Source organism: Silurus aristotelis (assembly GCF_946808225.1).
Source record: "Silurus aristotelis genome assembly, chromosome: 4".
Classification (NCBI taxonomy): domain Eukaryota; kingdom Metazoa; phylum Chordata; class Actinopteri; order Siluriformes; family Siluridae; genus Silurus; species Silurus aristotelis.
The window spans coordinates 34146098-34165569 of NC_139577.1; the positions used below are offsets into that span (position 1 = coordinate 34146098).

General features: G+C 39.0%; 1 protein-coding gene across 1 annotated transcript; it reads right to left on the reverse strand.

Annotated features, from left to right (window-relative positions):
• Positions 1-7373: 7373 nt before the first annotated feature.
• tmem134 (transmembrane protein 134) lies at positions 7374-18816 on the reverse strand. Its single transcript, XM_083538874.1, has 8 exons — positions 18585-18816; positions 14648-14877; positions 13738-13805; positions 13470-13556; positions 10807-10883; positions 10614-10658; positions 10344-10397; positions 7374-9106 (listed from the first exon to the last, which is right to left on the reverse strand). The coding sequence occupies exons 2-8, from the start codon at positions 14852-14854 to the stop codon at positions 9024-9026; spliced, it is 621 nt and encodes a 206-aa protein (XP_083395000.1). The 5' UTR covers positions 14855-14877; positions 18585-18816; the 3' UTR covers positions 7374-9023.
• Positions 18817-19472: the final 656 nt, after the last annotated feature.

Consider the following 19472-nt stretch of genomic DNA (forward strand, 5'->3'; position numbering starts at 1 on the left):
TGGTGAAGGTTAGAATCCTGCCAGCTTTCAAATAGGTGTCCAATGATTAATAAATAAATATTTTATTGCTAAATATTGTATTCTTAATGAAGTAGCTGTTTATTAGAATCATCAGAATGAACGACTGGCAAAAAATATTTTATTATATTTATGATTAGAATCAAATGATTAATTAGTTCGAAACTGGTTACTATGAATGCGGAGGCCATCAGTTCTTCTTATGAATGACTTGTTTGTCAGTAAGAAGGTGTTACTGATGTAAAACACCAAGTAACTGAATTAAAACACAATAATGATTCATTCACAAACTGTTCAATATTAAACGTTAAAACTAACCTTCATGTGGCAGATCACAGGGACACGTATGTGAATATCTGATCTGTGAACTGGTTGCATGTGTCAGATTTATTGCGTGACTCCGCCAGAGAAAAGCTGTTGCTATCAAACATTGTTTACTTAATCAGCTGCGTCTGTGTGATGGTCAAGGAACAGATCATACAGACCAATTCATGGAAGATTTGAGAAGAAATTTCATGCTCAAGGATTTTTTTGTATTTTGAAAATTAAAAATATTCAGTAGTTTGTTTGGATACATGGTGCAGCTGCTGTATTTTGTTGTTTATTTTAATACATTTAAAATTACGGTATTTGGTATTTTATTTTAAAATACATTTTGAAGTATATCTGCTCCACTCTGTGTGTGGGAACCCTGTAATACACTGGTGCACAAACTTCTGCACACTCAGACACACACTCACTCACACATTCACTCACACACTAATCCACACAATCTCATGTTTTTGGGAGAAAACCAGAAGGAAACCCACATGGACACAGGGAGAACATGGGTGGAAGCCCCTCCATATCCACTGCACTCATGGCACGATCTCACATTCTTTCCTCATTACACAAGTTTCCGAAACAATCGCACCCATTCACACACACACACACACACACACACACACACACACACACTCCCACTGTTATACCTGCCATGTCTTTGAGAGGAGAGCGGAACCTGGAGAGAACCTGAACGAAACTTACATAGACTCAAGGACCAAATGTAAAGGAGATAAGTGACGCCCCCTGTAAGCCCCGCCCACTCCCCTGCAATCTGAGTGTGCTTTAGAGCAGCAAAATTATAGATGTAACAAGTTTTATATAAAATACATGAGGAAAATTAATTGTTATTTTGATCCTTTCAGTCAGTCAGACCTTCTAAACAGCGTGTCGATGCGGGGACGTGAGCATGGGATACGGTGATAATCCACGGCTAGTTGTGAGGCCTTAAACCATTATATGAGGTGGCATCAAAAAGATTCTAGAGAAGCTCTCTCTACAAGAAATACTTCATTTATCTAGGCTTCCACACTACCCCTTGCACAGTAATACAGCGCCCCCAGCGTTCCTGGAAAGCTAAAAGCTGAAACGTGTCCTGGAAATGTTCTTTCCAAAGCGCGTCGAGCATCTTCTGCGATTCTCACCGGATCCCTGCAACAGTGTCAAAGCGGCGACCTTCATCTTCGGGAAGAGGGCGAAGTCCGCAGTGGCCAAATCTGGCTAGTAGGGTGGGTGCGGAAGTGAGATCGTGTTGTTTCCGGTGAGAAACTCACGTGTAAGGAGGAGCTCGGTGACAGGGTGCGCACGTGTTCAGAATAACAGACGTGATAACGCACGTGGTCAGAATGGCACCAGTCTCACAGCTCCTGATGTACACAGGACGATGTCTTCTGACATAGTGCCTTCGGCGCTCCCTGTGACTGTGCGTGCAGCCTCGTGCTGCCACCTGTTGGTGTTATAAAAGGTAGTTTTGAAACGTTTTAATTCCACCTCGTATTGCCTATTCTTCACCTTCACATCGAGATCATTACTTACAAAAGCAACACTTTCACAATAATAAAAAAACAACATTAATTATCACTTTGAGAGAATAAATGTGCAGTTTCTACACTGAACTGGTATAATTTCACATGTTCCTTGTGATCCAGTGGATCACACACACGACCCGACAACATTAGCTGCTCAATTATAATGTATTTCCTACCTGTAGGACTGGGTGGTGTAGTGTGAAAAAAAAAAATCACATTCCCATACCTGGAGGCATGTTTATAGTAGGTCATAGGAGGTGGTATCAAAAGGTTTCGAGACTAGTTTTGTAACAAACGGCAGCACGAGGCTGCACGCACAGTCACAGGGAGCACCATTAGTCAGTGTGCTAAAAAGACATCGTCCTGTGTACATCAGAAGCTGTGCGACTTGTGCCACGTGCATTACCACAATCTCACTTCCACACCCACCCTCAGAGCGCAGGAACCTCCCGATCTTACAATCAGTAATCTTATCTTTAGACCCACCACTTATTACACAATGTTACATTTTATTTTTTAGTTGAATATTTCTTGACTTAGCAATATGCTGCCTTTCGTCATTGCCAAAGCAATCTAACGCTGTCGAATCGGTTTAGATCATTTACTTCAAACATTTTGGGACATGTGGTTTCAGTAAAGCTATCAAGATCGCAATGAATCAGATAAAAGAGATCAGATAGGTGTGTAAACTCTAAAGAAAAAACAAACACAAAAAAACATTAGCGATATTGTAAAAACATGAGAAGATGCCAAATCAACTACATGATACATTCTTTAAAAAAAACAACAAAGAAACGTAAAAAACGTTAGATGACATTAAAACTCTTTCCCGGGTGGAAAGGAAAAACAAACAAACCAGGAAATCTGGTGATAGCAATGAAAAAATTAAACTTCACCAGAGAAAACACAGACGGCTTGGCAGAACATGTGCACCACTGGGAAGCTTTAAAAACAGAAAGACTGGAGTTTCTTTAAAGCACCATCACAAAATCCATACAGAGCAACATCCTATGGACAGATGAACACTTGTACCAAGATGATGAGAAGAATATGGAGATGTGGAGAACCGTATCACCTCATCTTACAGCGTAAGTGTGTACAGCTTCCAGTAGAATTGGAGCTCTTGCATTTATGTGACTACTGATTAAAGCAGCAGGATGAATCCTGAAGTGTACATTGAAGTGTAATTCTGTAGTGTAAATCTCTGTCTGATTTGATGACGTTGAAAACTGCAGAAGGACAAAGACCTGAAGCATGATTGATAAGCACAGAATGATTTCTTCAAAATGGATTTTTAAGTATGTCTGAGACCAAATCAATTTCTTTTCCTCCGTAGGCATGAAAAAGTCTAACTCAGATGTATGAATGTGTGCAGATCTACACGTGTTTTACCAGTCGAACGCGGCTGTAACAGTTTCCCTCTGACCAACCAATCAGAGGACGGAAAAACGCTGACGCTATTCTGGGCCAGCGAGCTGCCCTGTGAGGAGAATCTGAAATCTGATTGGTTAAAGAAACTGACTCATTGCTAATAGAGACTATGGTAAAAAGTCCAGCAGTACTGACCTTACAGGCTCTGGGCAGATTAGATTGACATGGCAGCACATAGAGGCTGAAATCTGATTGGACAAAAAAATCTACATACACGTACTGGAAGCAGTGCAGCCGAGAGAAACACTACGACATGAAGAGAATAAACTGTTGGGAATAATTAATACAATTTCATGGAACAAATATTAGAGTTTATGTTGTAAATGTAGGTCAGTGCTTCTGATAGTGTTTAGACCAGTAGAGAAGACTTTGCTGACCCTGACCGCCAGCCAATGTTCACACCAATAACTGGAAGCTGATTGGCTGTTACATGTTGGTCTCATTTGTAGTCGCAATATAGTGAATTCTCTTTGGATCAGCAAAAGAACAAACCACAACAACCACAGAAACTAACAAACACAAAACATACTAAGGTGCTGCAGGAGCATTTCAACATGCATTAACATGAGCCCATTGGAAACCCTGAGATCAGGTTGCTGACAAAATCCTGTGGACAAATGAAAACTTGGACCTGAATAATGAGAAGGCGAGGAACTGCTCATGATCTCAAGCTTCACTTCATCTTACAGCATGGAGATGGTTCTCGTGCATTTATTGATGATGCACCTCCTAAGGAAAACAACAGATGAATAACCCGAGTCATAAATGGAACGCAAAAATGGTGTAATGTGTGGAGAAATGGCAGATCATCACCAGGGTAGAAACCCAGTGTCTGGGTATGAGGCAATAATTAATAATTCTGGATTGTAGTGTGTTTTATAGAGAGATTTAGCAACTGCTAGAAAATATTTTGATAGTTTGAATTGTTGCAGATGGAGGTCATAAGACCATGAACACTTTAATGAGCGTCGTTTCTTCAAAAAGGAAAAACGTGATTCATCTCCATGATGGCGGCGCACATGAACCTAGCGGCTTCTACGGCTCCAGGTAGCAATATTTTACTCTAAAACTTCTCAGAGAGACTTCTGTTCTTACAATACCTACATCCCAACCTCATATCCATCACATCTACCTCACCTTAACTCTGCTCTGTCTAATATCTACTTCTGATTTATTTATGTTTAATGTTACTCTTGCTATTTTGTATACTGGAAGAATGACAATGAAGCTTGAGTGGAGTTGATCTCATTAAGGCTTCTTCAGGACTGGAGCAAAATCATTACTGTATTTAACACATCTATAATCAACACCTCCATATATTACTGATAAACGAGTTTGACACGTTAGTTAGAGCAACAGTTACTTCAGAAAATTGGAGTAACGTTTTGAGAAGAATGATAGAATTTATCTATAATAAAGAGCACATTATATTTTGGGGGAGTCTATATATATATATATATATATATATATATATATATATATATATATATATATATATATATATATATATATATATATATATATATATATATATCAAAATTAAAGAACAATTTATAAACAATTTAACAATTCTGAAATAATGTGATCTTTACTGCTCAACAGTTGAAGGAGTTTTTGTCGTGTCTATACCATGCTACCAGAACACCTTTTCCACAAATTAACTAAGGCATTTAAAAAAAAAAACATTATTTTGCAGAAAACACACTGATCAAAATTAGAGAACAACAATGACTGTAGCATGGAAAAAGATTACAACAAAATGTTCTGAAGGTTACAACAGTCAGCAATTAGTAGGAAGTGTCCAGGCTTCTGCTCTGAATGACTTCAGCACATCTGCGGCCACAGGACAGCACTAGTCTCTCACACTGCTCTGGTGTGATTCTGGTCCACTCTTCTTCCAGTCTCCTCCACAGTTTGGTGACTGTAGTGGGTTTCTTGGCCATAACTTTGTCACCAATGATTTTCCAGAGGTTCTCTATTGGGTAGAGATCAGGACTCTGGGCAGGCCATGTCATTATTTCAATGTTTTCAGTTTGAAGGAACTGCTTTACCTGTTTTGCTGTGTGACATGGAGCGTTGTCCTGCATGAACACTGCGGGCTGATTGGGTGATGAACGCAGGGAAGGAACCATATGTTGTTGAAGAAGGTTCTGATAAACATTTGCATTCACTCTGCCATGTAGCTGTAAAAGAGGCCCAACTCCTGCTGCAGAACACATGCCCCAAACCATGACACGTCCCCCTCCACTTTTCACTGACTTCTTTACACACTTTGGGTTCAGTCTTTCTCCAGTTTGTCGCTGAACATAATGTTTCCCATCGGACCCAACTAAATTAAACTTGCTTTCATCACTGAAGTGAACTTTGGACCAGTTCTCCTCTGTACACACAACATGCTCCTCAGCAAAGCTTAGTCTAGCCTTTTGATTTTTTCTGCTAATGAGAGGTTTGGTCTCTGCAGAGTGGGCTTTCAGTCCAAATGTTCTTAAACGTCGAGACACTGTATGACGAGACAGATCCTTACCCTGTTCAGCGCTGAACTGGTGAGCAATTCCAGCTGCAGTGTGGAAACGATTGCCCATTGAGATCCTCCGCAGTATCCTGTTCTCTCTTGTATTTGTCTTCCGTGGACGAACAGCCTTCTTGGCGGACTTGAATGAGTTTGTGATGTTGTAAAGAGTCAATATTCTTGAAATCACAGATTTGGAACGACCAACTTGTCTTGCTATGGCTGATAGGGTCGTCCCTTTGGCCTTCATTTGGACAACCTGCTGCCGGAGGCTTTCAGTCACTTTAGAACGGCCCACCATCTTGCAGAGTCAGTGAAACTGGAAGTTAGGCTGCCAGTTAAATAGGGGTTGACAGATAATCAAGGAAATCACACCAGGTACCAGATTAACACCAATAACTGATCTGAAAGTGTTCTCTAATTTTGATCAGTGTGTTTTCTGCAAAATAATGGTTTTTTTTTTTTTTAAATGCCTTAGTTATTTTATGGAAAAGGTGTTCTGGTAGCATGGTATAGACAGGACAAAAACTCCTTCAACTGTTGAGCAGTGAAGATGACATTATTTCAGAATTGTTCAATTGTTTATAAATTGTTCTCTAATCTTGATCGCCAGTGTACATACATATACACGTATACATGAAAATTACAGGCCTTCATTGTTTTAAGTGGGAGAACTTGCACAATTGCTGGCTGACTAAATACTTTTTTGCCCCACTGTATGTATGTATATATATATATATATATATATAAAAAAAGTATTTAGTCAGCCAGCAATTGTGCAAGTTATATGACTAGGAAAATTGTAGATTCACACTGAAGGCATCAAAACTATGAATGAACACATGTGGAATTATATATGGAATTATATACATAACAAAAAAGTGTGAAACAACTGAAAAATTTCATATTCTAGGTTCTTTAAAGTAGCCACCTTTTGCTTTGATTACTGCTTTGCACACTCTTGGCATTCTCTTGATGAGCTTCAAGAGGTAGTCACCTGAAATGGTCTTCCAACAGTCTTGAAGGAGTTCCCCGAGAGATGCTTGGCACTTGTTGGCCCTTTTGCCCTCACTCTGCGGTCCAGCTCACCCCTAAACCATCTCGATTGGGTTCAGGTCCGGTGACTGTGGAGGCCAGGCCATCTGGCACAGCACCCCATCACAATCTTTTCTTTTTTTAAACCCAAGTAGGGGCACTGGATCATAATTAATCTACCATGGTGGCACCCTAGGGGACACTTTATTGCATTTTATCCAAGACAGGCCACCCTAAGGGGCATATATCAAACTTTATCTACTATAGAGACAGCAAGAGTCTGGCAGTACATTTACACAAGTTTTGTATATTTTGTATATAATCTTTTTCATGCACTTGCTGTGTTCACTGTACAGAGTTCAAGTGACCCAAATGGGATTTTCTGATCTAGTTTGCGTGACAGTGTACATTTTTTATAATAATCGCGTCTTCAATCTCAGAGATATTCACTTACAATTTTACACAATTATACACAGAGAAACACTGTAATGACTTCAGAGGGTACAATAAGAGTCCATAAAAGCAAATTATTAAAAACAAATGTTTTATTGTAGTGTCACATCAATAAAAAAAAAACCAAACACACAGAAAAATGAAAACAACTCTTCCGTGCAGACGTGCTGGAAGTTCACTGAGCTGTACAGTGGTAAAGTGTTAGTAGTGGTATTAGTTCATTAAAGAGTTTAAAAACAGTGCAGGGAAAGAAAACTTGGCACTTCATGACTTCATTAGAGATTTCTGACGAGGCTCATCAATCGATCATCAACATCTTTTCGAAATTTGCACCCAAGTTTTTATAGCAAAGCGTTTTTTCGTGTTTTTTTTCCCCCCTGAACGGCTCCTACAGCGAGGCCGCAGTCAATGCCGTCGGTTCGGGTTAAAAGGTTACAAACATCTAAAAACTACGTTAAAATTAATATAAAAAGATGTTAAAAAGAGGAGTAAAATGACCGAGTTCAGCCGTGTAGCTGCGTGTCTGCCCCTGAAACTGGACCTGCCATGTGTCATGTGCAAAGTAAAGCTACTCGGATATGAGATCATATCGTGACATGAGAGGATTGTGTTTTTTTTCACAGGATTTAACGTCACGATTGCACGAATACAGCAGCAACGCTTTTACATTTAAGATCACGAGGATTAGAAAACCATAAGTAATGTTAAAGTAATCAACACTTTGGTTCAAATTTACACTAATATTTATGAGAGAAATGTTTATACGGAGCCTGTGGAAAGTGAGGAGTGTTTTATGGTGTTTTAGAGACACATAAATGTTCCTCATGTTTCCATGCAAAAAGAACTGTAACGGTCTGAAGGGTTTCTTTGACAAACAAATCTAGAAATATCCAGATGTTCCACTTGCAACCCAAACCAAAACCACTAAATTCCACCTCCATGTTTGACCTCCAACATCTTCTCTCCTGTTCTCCATCTTACACAAGTTCTTCTGTTAGAGACAAAAAAATGGCGTATTTGGACTCCACGGAACTTTCTTCCACTCGTTCACCGTCCAATTTTTGTGTGATTAAAATTTTTTCTAAAAATAGGAAGATGCATGTGTCTCAAAAACAATAAGACCAGATGATTCCACACTTTTCACACACTTTTCTTCAGGCACTGTACCTGCTAGAACATACAACATTACACATAACTATAAACCTGAAAACGTCCATTAATAAAAAAACGACTGAATTACTTTCAAATCTCTGTGGAAGAAAAGGAATAAAGCACTCGTTTATGTGCCGTTGTGGGAAATCAATCAGTTCTTTTCAGAGTGGCAGCAGAAACTCCACGCCGCTGCACCACTTCACCCAGACGTGGAACACTGAGTGTATTAGTTCCTGCATATCTCATTAATATCTCAAAATAAATCAAAGGAGATAAATGAGAAAATATCTATAAACTAAACTTTTAAACATTCCACATAAAGAATTGTTTTTGCTGAATTATTTGATAAAACGTACTATGATCAAAACGAGTGTTGATTACTTTAATATTATCGATAGCGTATTAATGTTCACATTAATTGGTTAACGAACGTTAATGACGAAAAACGTGTTGTGAAGCGTGACGGAGCTTCACCTCAGTTCTGTATTCTGTGATTGAAAATTTAAAAAATAAAAATTAAAAATAAAAAAATGAAAGGTTCTGGACAAATCTGAACAGAGAGACAGATAAAGTCACTATTTCTCAAAGTACGGCAGGTAAAAGAACTTGAATCCCCGTCTCCCTCTAACAGCACAGCTTATGTAGATCACATGGTAAACTGTAACGGAAGAAAGAAATAGATTTATATAAACACTGATCTCAGTTTAACATTGAAAAGCCCCTTTTTTATTTACTCAAATCCACAATATTCTGCCTTTAACCCCCAAAACTGTTTTGTGTGTGTGTCCTGTCTGTAATCTGTTTACTTGATAAAATGCCTGGGAACTTTTTTCTAAGACTGGTGATTTTTGCCAGGGGTTCTTTATCATTTATAGAGTGTGTGTCAGCAGTAAAGCTGTTTTTTTTCCTGATTCTTTTTAGGTTTCTTCATTTTGTCATTTAAAAAAAAATATATGACAAAGAAAATCAAAGAAAGGCTGGTGAGTGAACATTCAGTATGTTTATAGCTGCTATAACATACACTATATGAGCGAAAGTATCGGGACACCCGACTTTTCCACCTATATGTAGTTCTTTCCAAAACTGTCTTTGAATTCAGCAGCATGGAATTTTCCTTTCACAACTATTTCTCTCTGGAGTTTATCTTTTGGTATCGTTGTGCGTTTAAAAATCACCATCGGTGAATCTTTTCTCCCGATGCCGTGCAGCTCAGAACACAGGTGAAGTGTGTTTTCATGCCTGGTTGTTTTCAGCGTGACGAATGATTCGCATTTCCTGTAGACAGTCCGAGTGAGCGGCAGGTCAAACCTCAGAGGAACATCATCCATATTTATGGTGTGGTGCGGCCCGATTCAGTGGGAGCGCATCTGATTTAATATAAAGAGTTTCATTGGTTCACCTGAACCCGTTCTGCAATTTCATTGGTCTAATGTTATGGGGCTCAGTTTTGGCTTGAAGTTTGTGAAACGGGGAAAATCCATAAATTAGCCGCTTCATTGTTTAAGCCGCGGATTTCAAAAACGTAGGAAAAAAGTAGCGGCTTATAGTCCGGAAAATATGGTACATCAGTAACTTTACTAACACCCTTGTGGCTGAAATAATCTGAACAAATCTTCACAAAATCTAGTGGAACATCTTCTCAGGAGAGTGGTGCATAAAACAGCGAATGGGGACTAAATGTGGAATGGGATGTTCGGAAAAAGAACATAACAATCTTAAGGTCAGGTGTCCACAAATGTATTATTTTTGAATATGATTACTAAGGTGCTATTTTTTTCAGACGTTTTTTGTACCTTAAAGCTGATGTAATGCTACTATGTGACATTTTTTCATGGATGATATTTTTATATTTGATAATAAATATATACATAATGTACAGAAACACAAAAACATACCACCAGGAATGAAGAGGAGAAATCCAGAGACAAAGAAAATCGCACTGGAAACCTCTGTTTAAAAAAAGAGAGAAAAAGCCCAATTGTGTTTTTCCACTAATGTCACACACACACACACACACACACACACACACACACACACACACACACACAGCTATAAAAGGATATGTTAATTACCCATTAGTCTATAAGCTACTCAGTGTGCACAGATGCATCATTACATGATTTTCAGCGTCAGTTATACGCAAGTCCTGAGTAAAAAAATCTCACCTGCTTGTGGGTTTAACTGCAAGACGACGCCTGTAAAAATCAGAGCTGAGAAAACCGAGAGACAAAGAGATCTGTAACATTCAGTAACTACAATACAAACACTCGGAGTCGCTCAACAAAAACACAGCAGAATTGGTTTTGTAATCTTATTTCCAGTTTCTCTGCTGGTTAAAAAAAAGTGTTAATATCTTACCGACTCCAGTGATGAGGAGGAGGAACGAGGCGAGCACCACTCTCCTGTTCTTTTTAATTAAAGGATGAGACGTCCATCTAAGAACACGAAACAAATGTAGATCCATGGTAAACTATTTTAATTATATTAGCTTTGTAAATACAAACGTGTCATGAAAAAAATGTATATGTTTAGTGAACGACCACGTGAGCAAGCCAGCAGCTTTGTTACTGAGTATACACTCAGTGACCAACTGAGTAAGCGAGCAAACCAACCAGCCCAATTATTGTGACCTAAAAAGCAGGCCAGCTGAATGCTTAGTTAATTACTGACAGGAAGAGCCAGCCAGCCTTCTACCTGCTTAGTTACTGACTAAATGGCCCATCCAGCCAGCCTCTTAGTTATTGACTGAGTGAGCCAGCCAGTCAGCTGCTTAGTTTCTGAATGAGTAAGCCAGCCATCCATCCAACTAGCCTCTTAGTTACTGATGGAGTGAGGCATCCATCCATCCATCCATCCATCCATCCATCCATCCATCTATCCATCCAGCCTCTTAGTTACTGACCTAATGAGACATCCATCCATCCATCCATCCATCCATCCAACTAGCCTCTTAGTTACTGACTGAGTGAGCCAGCCAGCCAGCCATCCATCCAACTAGCCTCTTAGTTACTGACTGAGTGAGCCATCCATCCATCCATCCATCCATCCATCCATCCATCTAGCCTCTTAGTTACTGACTGAGTGAGCCATCCATCCATCCAGCCATCCATCCATTAATCCATCCAACTAGCCTCTTAGTTACTGACCGAGTGAGCCATCCATCCATCCAGCCATCCATCCAACTAGCCTCTTAGTTACTGACTGAGTGAGCCATCCATCCATCTATCTGTCCATCCAACTAGCCTCTTAGTTACTGACTGAGTGAGCCATCCATCCATCCATCCAGCTATCCATCCATCCAACTAGCCTCTTAGTTAGTTACTGACTGAGTGAACCAGCCATCCATCCATCCATCCATCCATCCAACTAGCCTCTTGGTTACTGACTGAATAACCATCCATCCATCCATTCATCCATACATCCATCCATCCAACTAGCCTCTTAGTGACTGACTGAGCCATCCATCCAACTAGCCTCTTGGTTACTGACTGAGTAACCATCCATCCATCCAACTAGCCTCTTAGTGACTGACTGAGCCATCCATCCATCCAGCCTCTTAGTTACTGACTGAGTAAGCCAGCCAGCCAGCTGTTAGTTTCTAATTGAGTGAGCCAGCCAGCCATTCAACCAGCCTCTTAATTATTGATTGAGTGAGCCAGCCTGCCAGCTAGACTTATAATTACTGACTATGAAATTGAGCCAACCAGCCACATTTTGGCCAAATAACTTAGCTGGTCATTTAGTAACTACGTCAAAACAAGCGCGTACCCAATTAGCTTATTGACAGGCCGGGTAAGTGAGCACCAGCCAGCCACTTCATGACCAGCCAAAGTAATTAAACAATTATGCTAAAAACGCTTCTATTTCAGATAGTAATTTTCTTTATTTACTTTTTAGGTTTTGAATTAACCAAGAGGTTTTAGAGCATGTTCTTCTTTAACTTCTCTTTCTACAATCATAATATCCCAGGTAGGAGGTCTCTCTTCAGTTAAACGTTGTGGAAATCTGCACAGGATTTTGACTCTAGCTTGCAGTTACACTGAACTCCTTACTAATAATTCGCAGTTAAATGTACATGTGCGTGCACACACACACACACACACACACACACACACACACACACACACACACACACACACACACACACACACACACACACACACACACACACGCACTGTATGAATAAAGATTTGTGGAGACCTGACCAAGGATTGATTTATACTTTTTGACCATCCTATTTCACATTTAGTTTCTCGACTCTTCTGATAAGTTGTTCCTCTAGATTTTGTGGAGATTCAATCAGACACAAGTGTGTGAGTTAAGGTGAGGAGGCCTGGGGTGCAGTCAGTGTTCCCATTTATCTTGAAAGGTGTTCAATAGGTTTGGAGCTCTATAGCAGGAGATCTTCTACTTCCAGCCCATGTAAAGCAGATCTTCATGGAGCTGGCTTTGTGCATAGGGCATTGACATGCTGGAACAGGTTTGGATCTCCTAGTTTAGGTGAAGGGAAATTTTAGAAAGACGTCTAATACAAGTTTGTGCCTCCAACTTTGTGGTAACAGTTTGAGGAAGAGTTTGTGTGTGTGTGTGTTTTTTTCTTATCACTCCTCGCACTGCATTACACTCTCTCAGATCTTCTGCTCGAATGATCTGACTATCTCTCAGGGTAAGAGGCAGGCATGCATCAACACTCTTTTCTGTTCTGACACCCGAGGTGGTGGAATGAACTTCCTCTAGATGTCTGAACAGCTTCGTCATCTTTAATCTTCGATGAGTGAAGACCTTCCTCTTTCTGAAACACTTAAAACTAGTGCTTATTTTCACTGTTTGTTTTATGTATTTATGCATTTAAGTGGTTTTCTAAGTTTGCAACTCAGTGAACTAGTGTCAATTTATTTAATGATAGAGACTTCAAAGCACTTTTGTACGTTGATCTGGATAAGGACGTCTGCAAAAATGCTATGAATGCTTGTGTGCGTGTGAGTGTGTGTGGGTGTGTGTGTGTGTGTGTGTCCGTTTACCCGCAGCAGTGTGCAGAGAGCTGTGTAACCGAGCTGAGTGTGCTGAATGACCATTGAGAGCTGCAGTAGGAGAGCGTGGCTGGATCACTGTAACACACACACACACACACACACACACACACACACACACACACACACACACACACACAAAAAAACACACACTTTTTTTTAGCACGAATATTAGAGTTTACAAATATCAGCAAAATGATTGTAATACAAACTCATGCATGAAAAAGACACACAAACCAAATAGAACCAAACTTCTGACCTGATTTTGAACAGGTTGTTGAAGGTAGAGTTTACAGGACTTCCCAAAACCTCTTCATTCTCCAGGTTCTGTGATTTATACAAAAACATACAAATATATAAATCAATAAAATTAAATGTAAAAAAATATTTATTTACAAGTATTTGTTTAGATTCCTATACATTTATTCACATTATTACATTATTATAAACGTCACTACCAGTGTTGTGCTGGTTACTAAAAAATAGTAACTAGTTACAGTTACTCGTTACTTCATTCAAAAAGTAAATCCGTTACTTTGTTGATTATTTACACCAAAAAGTAATGCGTTACTGTTAAAAGTAACTTTTTAGTTACTTTTTTAAAGAACCTTCTTTAATGTTCCCATTAATGCCCTTTTATGCGTTATGGTCTACAAACACAAAACTGACTTAAACACAAAGTCATTTTTAAACACTATTATATTAAAGTCAGAGCAGTTTCCACTTTAAGAAACTCGTCTTGCTCTCGCCTCGACTCGCCATTACTGCCGCACAGACCTGAATAAACGGAGACACGCCCACAGTGCGTCTTCTTCCTGTTTACAGTGGTTCATCCACCAATCCTACAATGCGTCTCTGCTGTAAACAGGTTAGACTACACTTCAGCCCAAATTCATTTATTAAAAGAAATAACGGGTAACGCACCATACGGTAACGGTAACGGAGTTACTTTATTTAAAAAAGTAACGCGTTACAGTATTAGTTACTGTCGTTACTGCACAACACTGATCACTACTGTGGTATCAGTGAACACGATACAATAATAATCATCAGTGATAAATAGAAATAGGACATATTACATCACAAACATAAGCTGATTTTTGTTTTAATTTATTAAAAAAAAGTTTATTTTATTTGAAATATGAATGAAGCGGTGAGTGAATCATAACCTGGTATTTGAGGTTGCTGTGATCCATCGTTCCGGTGGAGGAAGAGGGAAGACTCTGTGGTTTAGAAAAAGACAGTGGGCCGAATGTCATCTCTCCATCACGATCTCGCTCTTTATCCTTCCATCCTTCCAAGTCCTCTTCTGGCCCCGCCCCTTCCCCCTCCCCTTCCAATGAGAAGGCATCATCAATGGTGAACTGCTTCGCCATGGTTACAGACCCTCAGGCACTCACTGGGGAAAGAGAGATGTACGATCATTACATTATTTAAAATACAAATAATTAACGTTTTAATTGGTTAACAGAAGCTCTCCTAAACACTTTGATCAGATTATTAAAGTTGGTTTAAACACTTTGTTCAGATTATTGAAGTTCTTCTAAAACACTCAGACCGGATTACAGAAGCTCTTTTAAATACTTTGAAAAGAAAAGTCCACAAGTAGCTGTTAGTTAATAACAGCACTCATTGATTAAAATCTTCTTTTTTTTTTTTTTTTACTTTATTTGACATTCTGTAAATAGTTTGTGGAAGTTGAACAACTTTGGAACTATCTAAGAAAGCCGCTGGTTTGTTAGCATTGTTATAGCTCTCAAAAGATTAATAGATAATTCATAGATAATTGGAGCAATTTTGAGGGCAAGGCTGGCTTGTTAGGGTGGGACGGTATCCAGCCCACTCAGGAAGGTGCAGCTCTCATTTCTTGTAGTATAGGTCATAGTCTCAGAACAGCACTAGTTAACAAGTGACTGTATAGAGTCAAGGCCAGGGAGCAGACAGACAGGTTAAACCAACCGTCTGCTAGCTGCACAGAGTCGTCACTCATGATCCACCATATTGAGACTGTGTCTGTCCCCCGAGCAAAACCAAAATGGAGAAATTCTCAAAAAGTCTGTTTAAGTAACCTGATTAACAGTAAATTAAATAGGACTCAGTGCAGCTTTTCACACCACTGATCACACTATACTGCTTGTTAGAATTAGGCTCTCTAAAATTTGAAATATGATGTCGTTACAGGATGCAGAAAAACTAGTTCATGCTTTTGTAACATCTAGATGAGACTACTTAGACGCTTTACTGTCTGGGTGTTGGAGTAAGTGCAGAAATAAGCTTCAGTTAGTTCAGAATGCAGCAGCAAGAGTCCTCACTAGATCTAGAAAACATGATCACATCAGCCCTGTTTTAATCATCTACACTGCTCCCAATTACATCTCACACTGATTATAAAATACTACTACTGACGTATAAAGCACTTAACGGTCTCGCACCGCAGTATCTGAGTGAACTTCTGTACCAGTATGATCCTCCACGCCTACTTAGATCAAAAGGTGCAGGCTATTTGTTGGTACCTCAAATAATAAAGACTCCAGCAGCGGGCAGATGTTTCTCTTATAAACCCCACAGTTATGGAACAACCTTCCAACCAGTGTTCGGGACTCAGACACAGTCTCAGTGTTCAAGTCGAGGCTGAACACATTTATTTAGTGGAGTCTTTAGTCAGTAGGTGTTTGTGAGGTAGAGGAGCAGATCTGGAGGGATCATGGATATGGAGTGTTTGGTGAACTGGGATATTTGTATGCTGTCATCTCCTCACTCTCACACGTTCACTCATGTTTGTTGATGGTGGTGTGGTGGGTCGTCTCTTATCCCAGAGATCCCTCATGTCTGTATTACCTTCTGCTTCTCCCTTTTAGTTCTGCTGCCAGAGTGAATCTTGCCAGAGTCCCAACTGCACAGTGACATTAACTTTCAGTTGAATTGAATTGAATAGATTGGTGTATTAAATGCTGTTTGCTCTTATAACGTAAGCGTTTAATGATTTACCTAGGAATAAAATAACTAACTGACTAGTAAAAAAAGTACCTAAGACTATATGAAAAATACTTTGCTAGCTAGTTTTACTGGCTCCTTATTGGATTTCTGGGGGGTTTCATAATGCTCTTTAAACAACATAAAATAATTCTCAGAAATAAATCAGTATTAGCTTTTGAGGGACGTTAAAGGTGTTGCCATCCTGCCTAAAAACTGAATCATCCTAATAATCTGATACACAACCCATGGAGCTGAACACTACAGCAGCATTCTTGCATTACAACGCACGATAACGCATGACCCAGACACACATGCAGCAGAAGGACAAGACTGTGTTATCAGGAGTGTGTTATCAGGAGTGTGCATCAGTGCTTCAGCACACACACTAGTCCTTGACAACAGGAACAGCACAAAGGAAACAGCGTGCTGTAAGATCCTGTACACTGTGCTTAAGAATAAAACGGCACACAGCTCTGTATCATCTTGTGTTTAGTATTTAATCTTCTAAACTGTAACTCTAAACTCCATCTTATTACTGAGTATCAGTTTATTTATGTTAAACCGATATTCTATCAGGAATCCAGTGTAGGGACTAACACTTGTATTTTCACCTGATCATCTCCCACTTCGGTTTTACTCAATACTTTAATACATTATTCCAGTCATTACTGAACGTTTTGTACCTAATTTGATCAGATTACTAAACACGTATACACACTTTAATCCGATTATTAAAGTTTTTGTAAACAATTTGATTGAATTAATGAAGTTCTTGTTTACCCAGTGGTCCCCGAACGACGGCCTTGCATTTGAAACGCCACTCTGTACAATGCCAGGAACATATTTGAAAAATTTGATTTTGAACATATATTTATCTCATATCATATTTGTATTTAATAATAAAAGTTGGCTTTCAAATTGAAATGTCTCTTAGTTATTAACAGAGGTCGAGACACCGATTGCTCGCGGAAACCCGGAAAAACTATCGGTATGAATTTTTGCCTGTCATTACGAGAGCGGCCTCTAGAGGCGAATCACTGACACCACGTGCTGTTTGTTTTTACACGTGAGACTGTGTTGCACGGAGAGCACTATATTATATTTATCATTTATTAATTATATAATTATAGTTATAAAAAAATATATATTTTTTTTATTTAGCACATTTTCTTGATTCAGTAGTGTTTTTTTTTTTTGTAATAAAGTCCAGTGTTATTTTGCATGGACTTATTTTTGTTTTTGTTTTGTTTGTTCACTTTGATTGGATTATTAATCAGTTCTGATTTCTTGTAGTAATTAATTAATGTAATTAATTAATGTAATTCTGATTATTATTAATATATAAAAGTTAATCTGTAAAATAAAAGGATTGTGTGACACTTTAAATAAGTACAAATAATACCGCGGTTCATGAACAATATATCGTCCAGCCCGTGCATTATCATTATTTACATCATTATAACGTTGTGAACATTTAGTTGAAACACATTTTCAGGTTTGAATCACTTTTTTATGGACTGAAAACAGGAGTTATTTTGAGCAGAAGGATGAGAAGAAAACCCGTGATCTTTGTTTATGAAAGTCACCGGAAGTGCTGAGTCTGCACGTTTCCGCTCAGGGTCACGCTATAAAACGACCCTTTTGGTGAAATTGTTTTATAAGTTTTATTTCACTTTAACTGAATCAAGTTAATGCGACGAAATGAAACTTTTACGTGTTTGAGATTTCCGTTTAAACGCGCTTAGAAATAATGGGAATAAAATCTTATTTTTATTATATTTTTCTCCAATTTAATTATTATACTGCATTGTCTAAATCACTTGAGCCTCACCATCCAATTAAAATAACGATATTATAATCATAAATAATACCGTTACTCAGCGAGCTAACTGAAATTAAAGGGACAATTGTGGGGCGTTGTTTTTATCCCTATCCATATTCCGTCAACTTCCGCGTCTCCGCGCTATGATTGGCTACGAAATCCTGTTTTACAAGCAATCCACCAATCATCAGCAGGAATACTGCATTCTACCAATCACAGCACAGGAAACGGGATCAACCGGAATACGGGCAGGAAAAAATCCCTATTTCCAGTTACCACTGGGAATAAACTTGTTATCTGAGACTTACTGTTGTTATTCCTTTGGTTTGCTGAGATACAGATTTACGCCATGTTGTTGTCTTGGAAACCGTGTGTGAAAAAAAAAAGCGGATTAAAAATATTGATTAAAAACTGACGTGTTCAGATAAACTTTGCACGGACGTTTTTTGATCGGTTAGCTCAGTAGTTAGCGTATTTCTTTTTCACCATGTTCTTTCCGGCGCGTAAAAATGGCGTCACGGTTCTCTACTGCTCCCCAGCGGAGTGGAGTGGAAGCGCTATTGCGGTATTACCTACTGTACAGAGAATTAATGGAGAAAAAGTGTGATTTGACTTCTTAACTATTAATAAATAATAAAACAATGCATTAAAACCATAAAACAAAATGTGTAAAAACCTGAATAAAATGGTATTTTATATTACACTATTACACAAAGCCAATACAATTTATATTCTTCTTCTTTTTTCGGCCAATAGGGGGCGCCACAGCGGATTATCCGTCTCCATACCACCCTGTCCTCTACATCTGCTTTTTCAAACCAACTACACGCATGTCTTCACTCACCACATCCATAAACCTCCTCATTGGTCCTCCTCTTTTCCTCCTTCCTGGTGTCTCCATCCTCAGCATTCTCCTACTGATATACCCCATGTCCCTCCTCTGCACATGTCCAAACCATCTCAATTTCACCTCCCTCACCTTGTCTCCAAAACGTCCTACATGAGCTGTCCCTCTAATAAACTTATTTCTAATCCTGTCCATCGTCGTCACTCCCAACGAACATCTCAACATCTCCAGCTCTGCTACCTCCAGCGACACCTCCTGTCTTTTACTCAATGCCACTGTCTCTAATCCATACAACATCTCAGGTCTCACCACAGTCCTATAAACTTTCCCTTTCACTCTCACAGATACT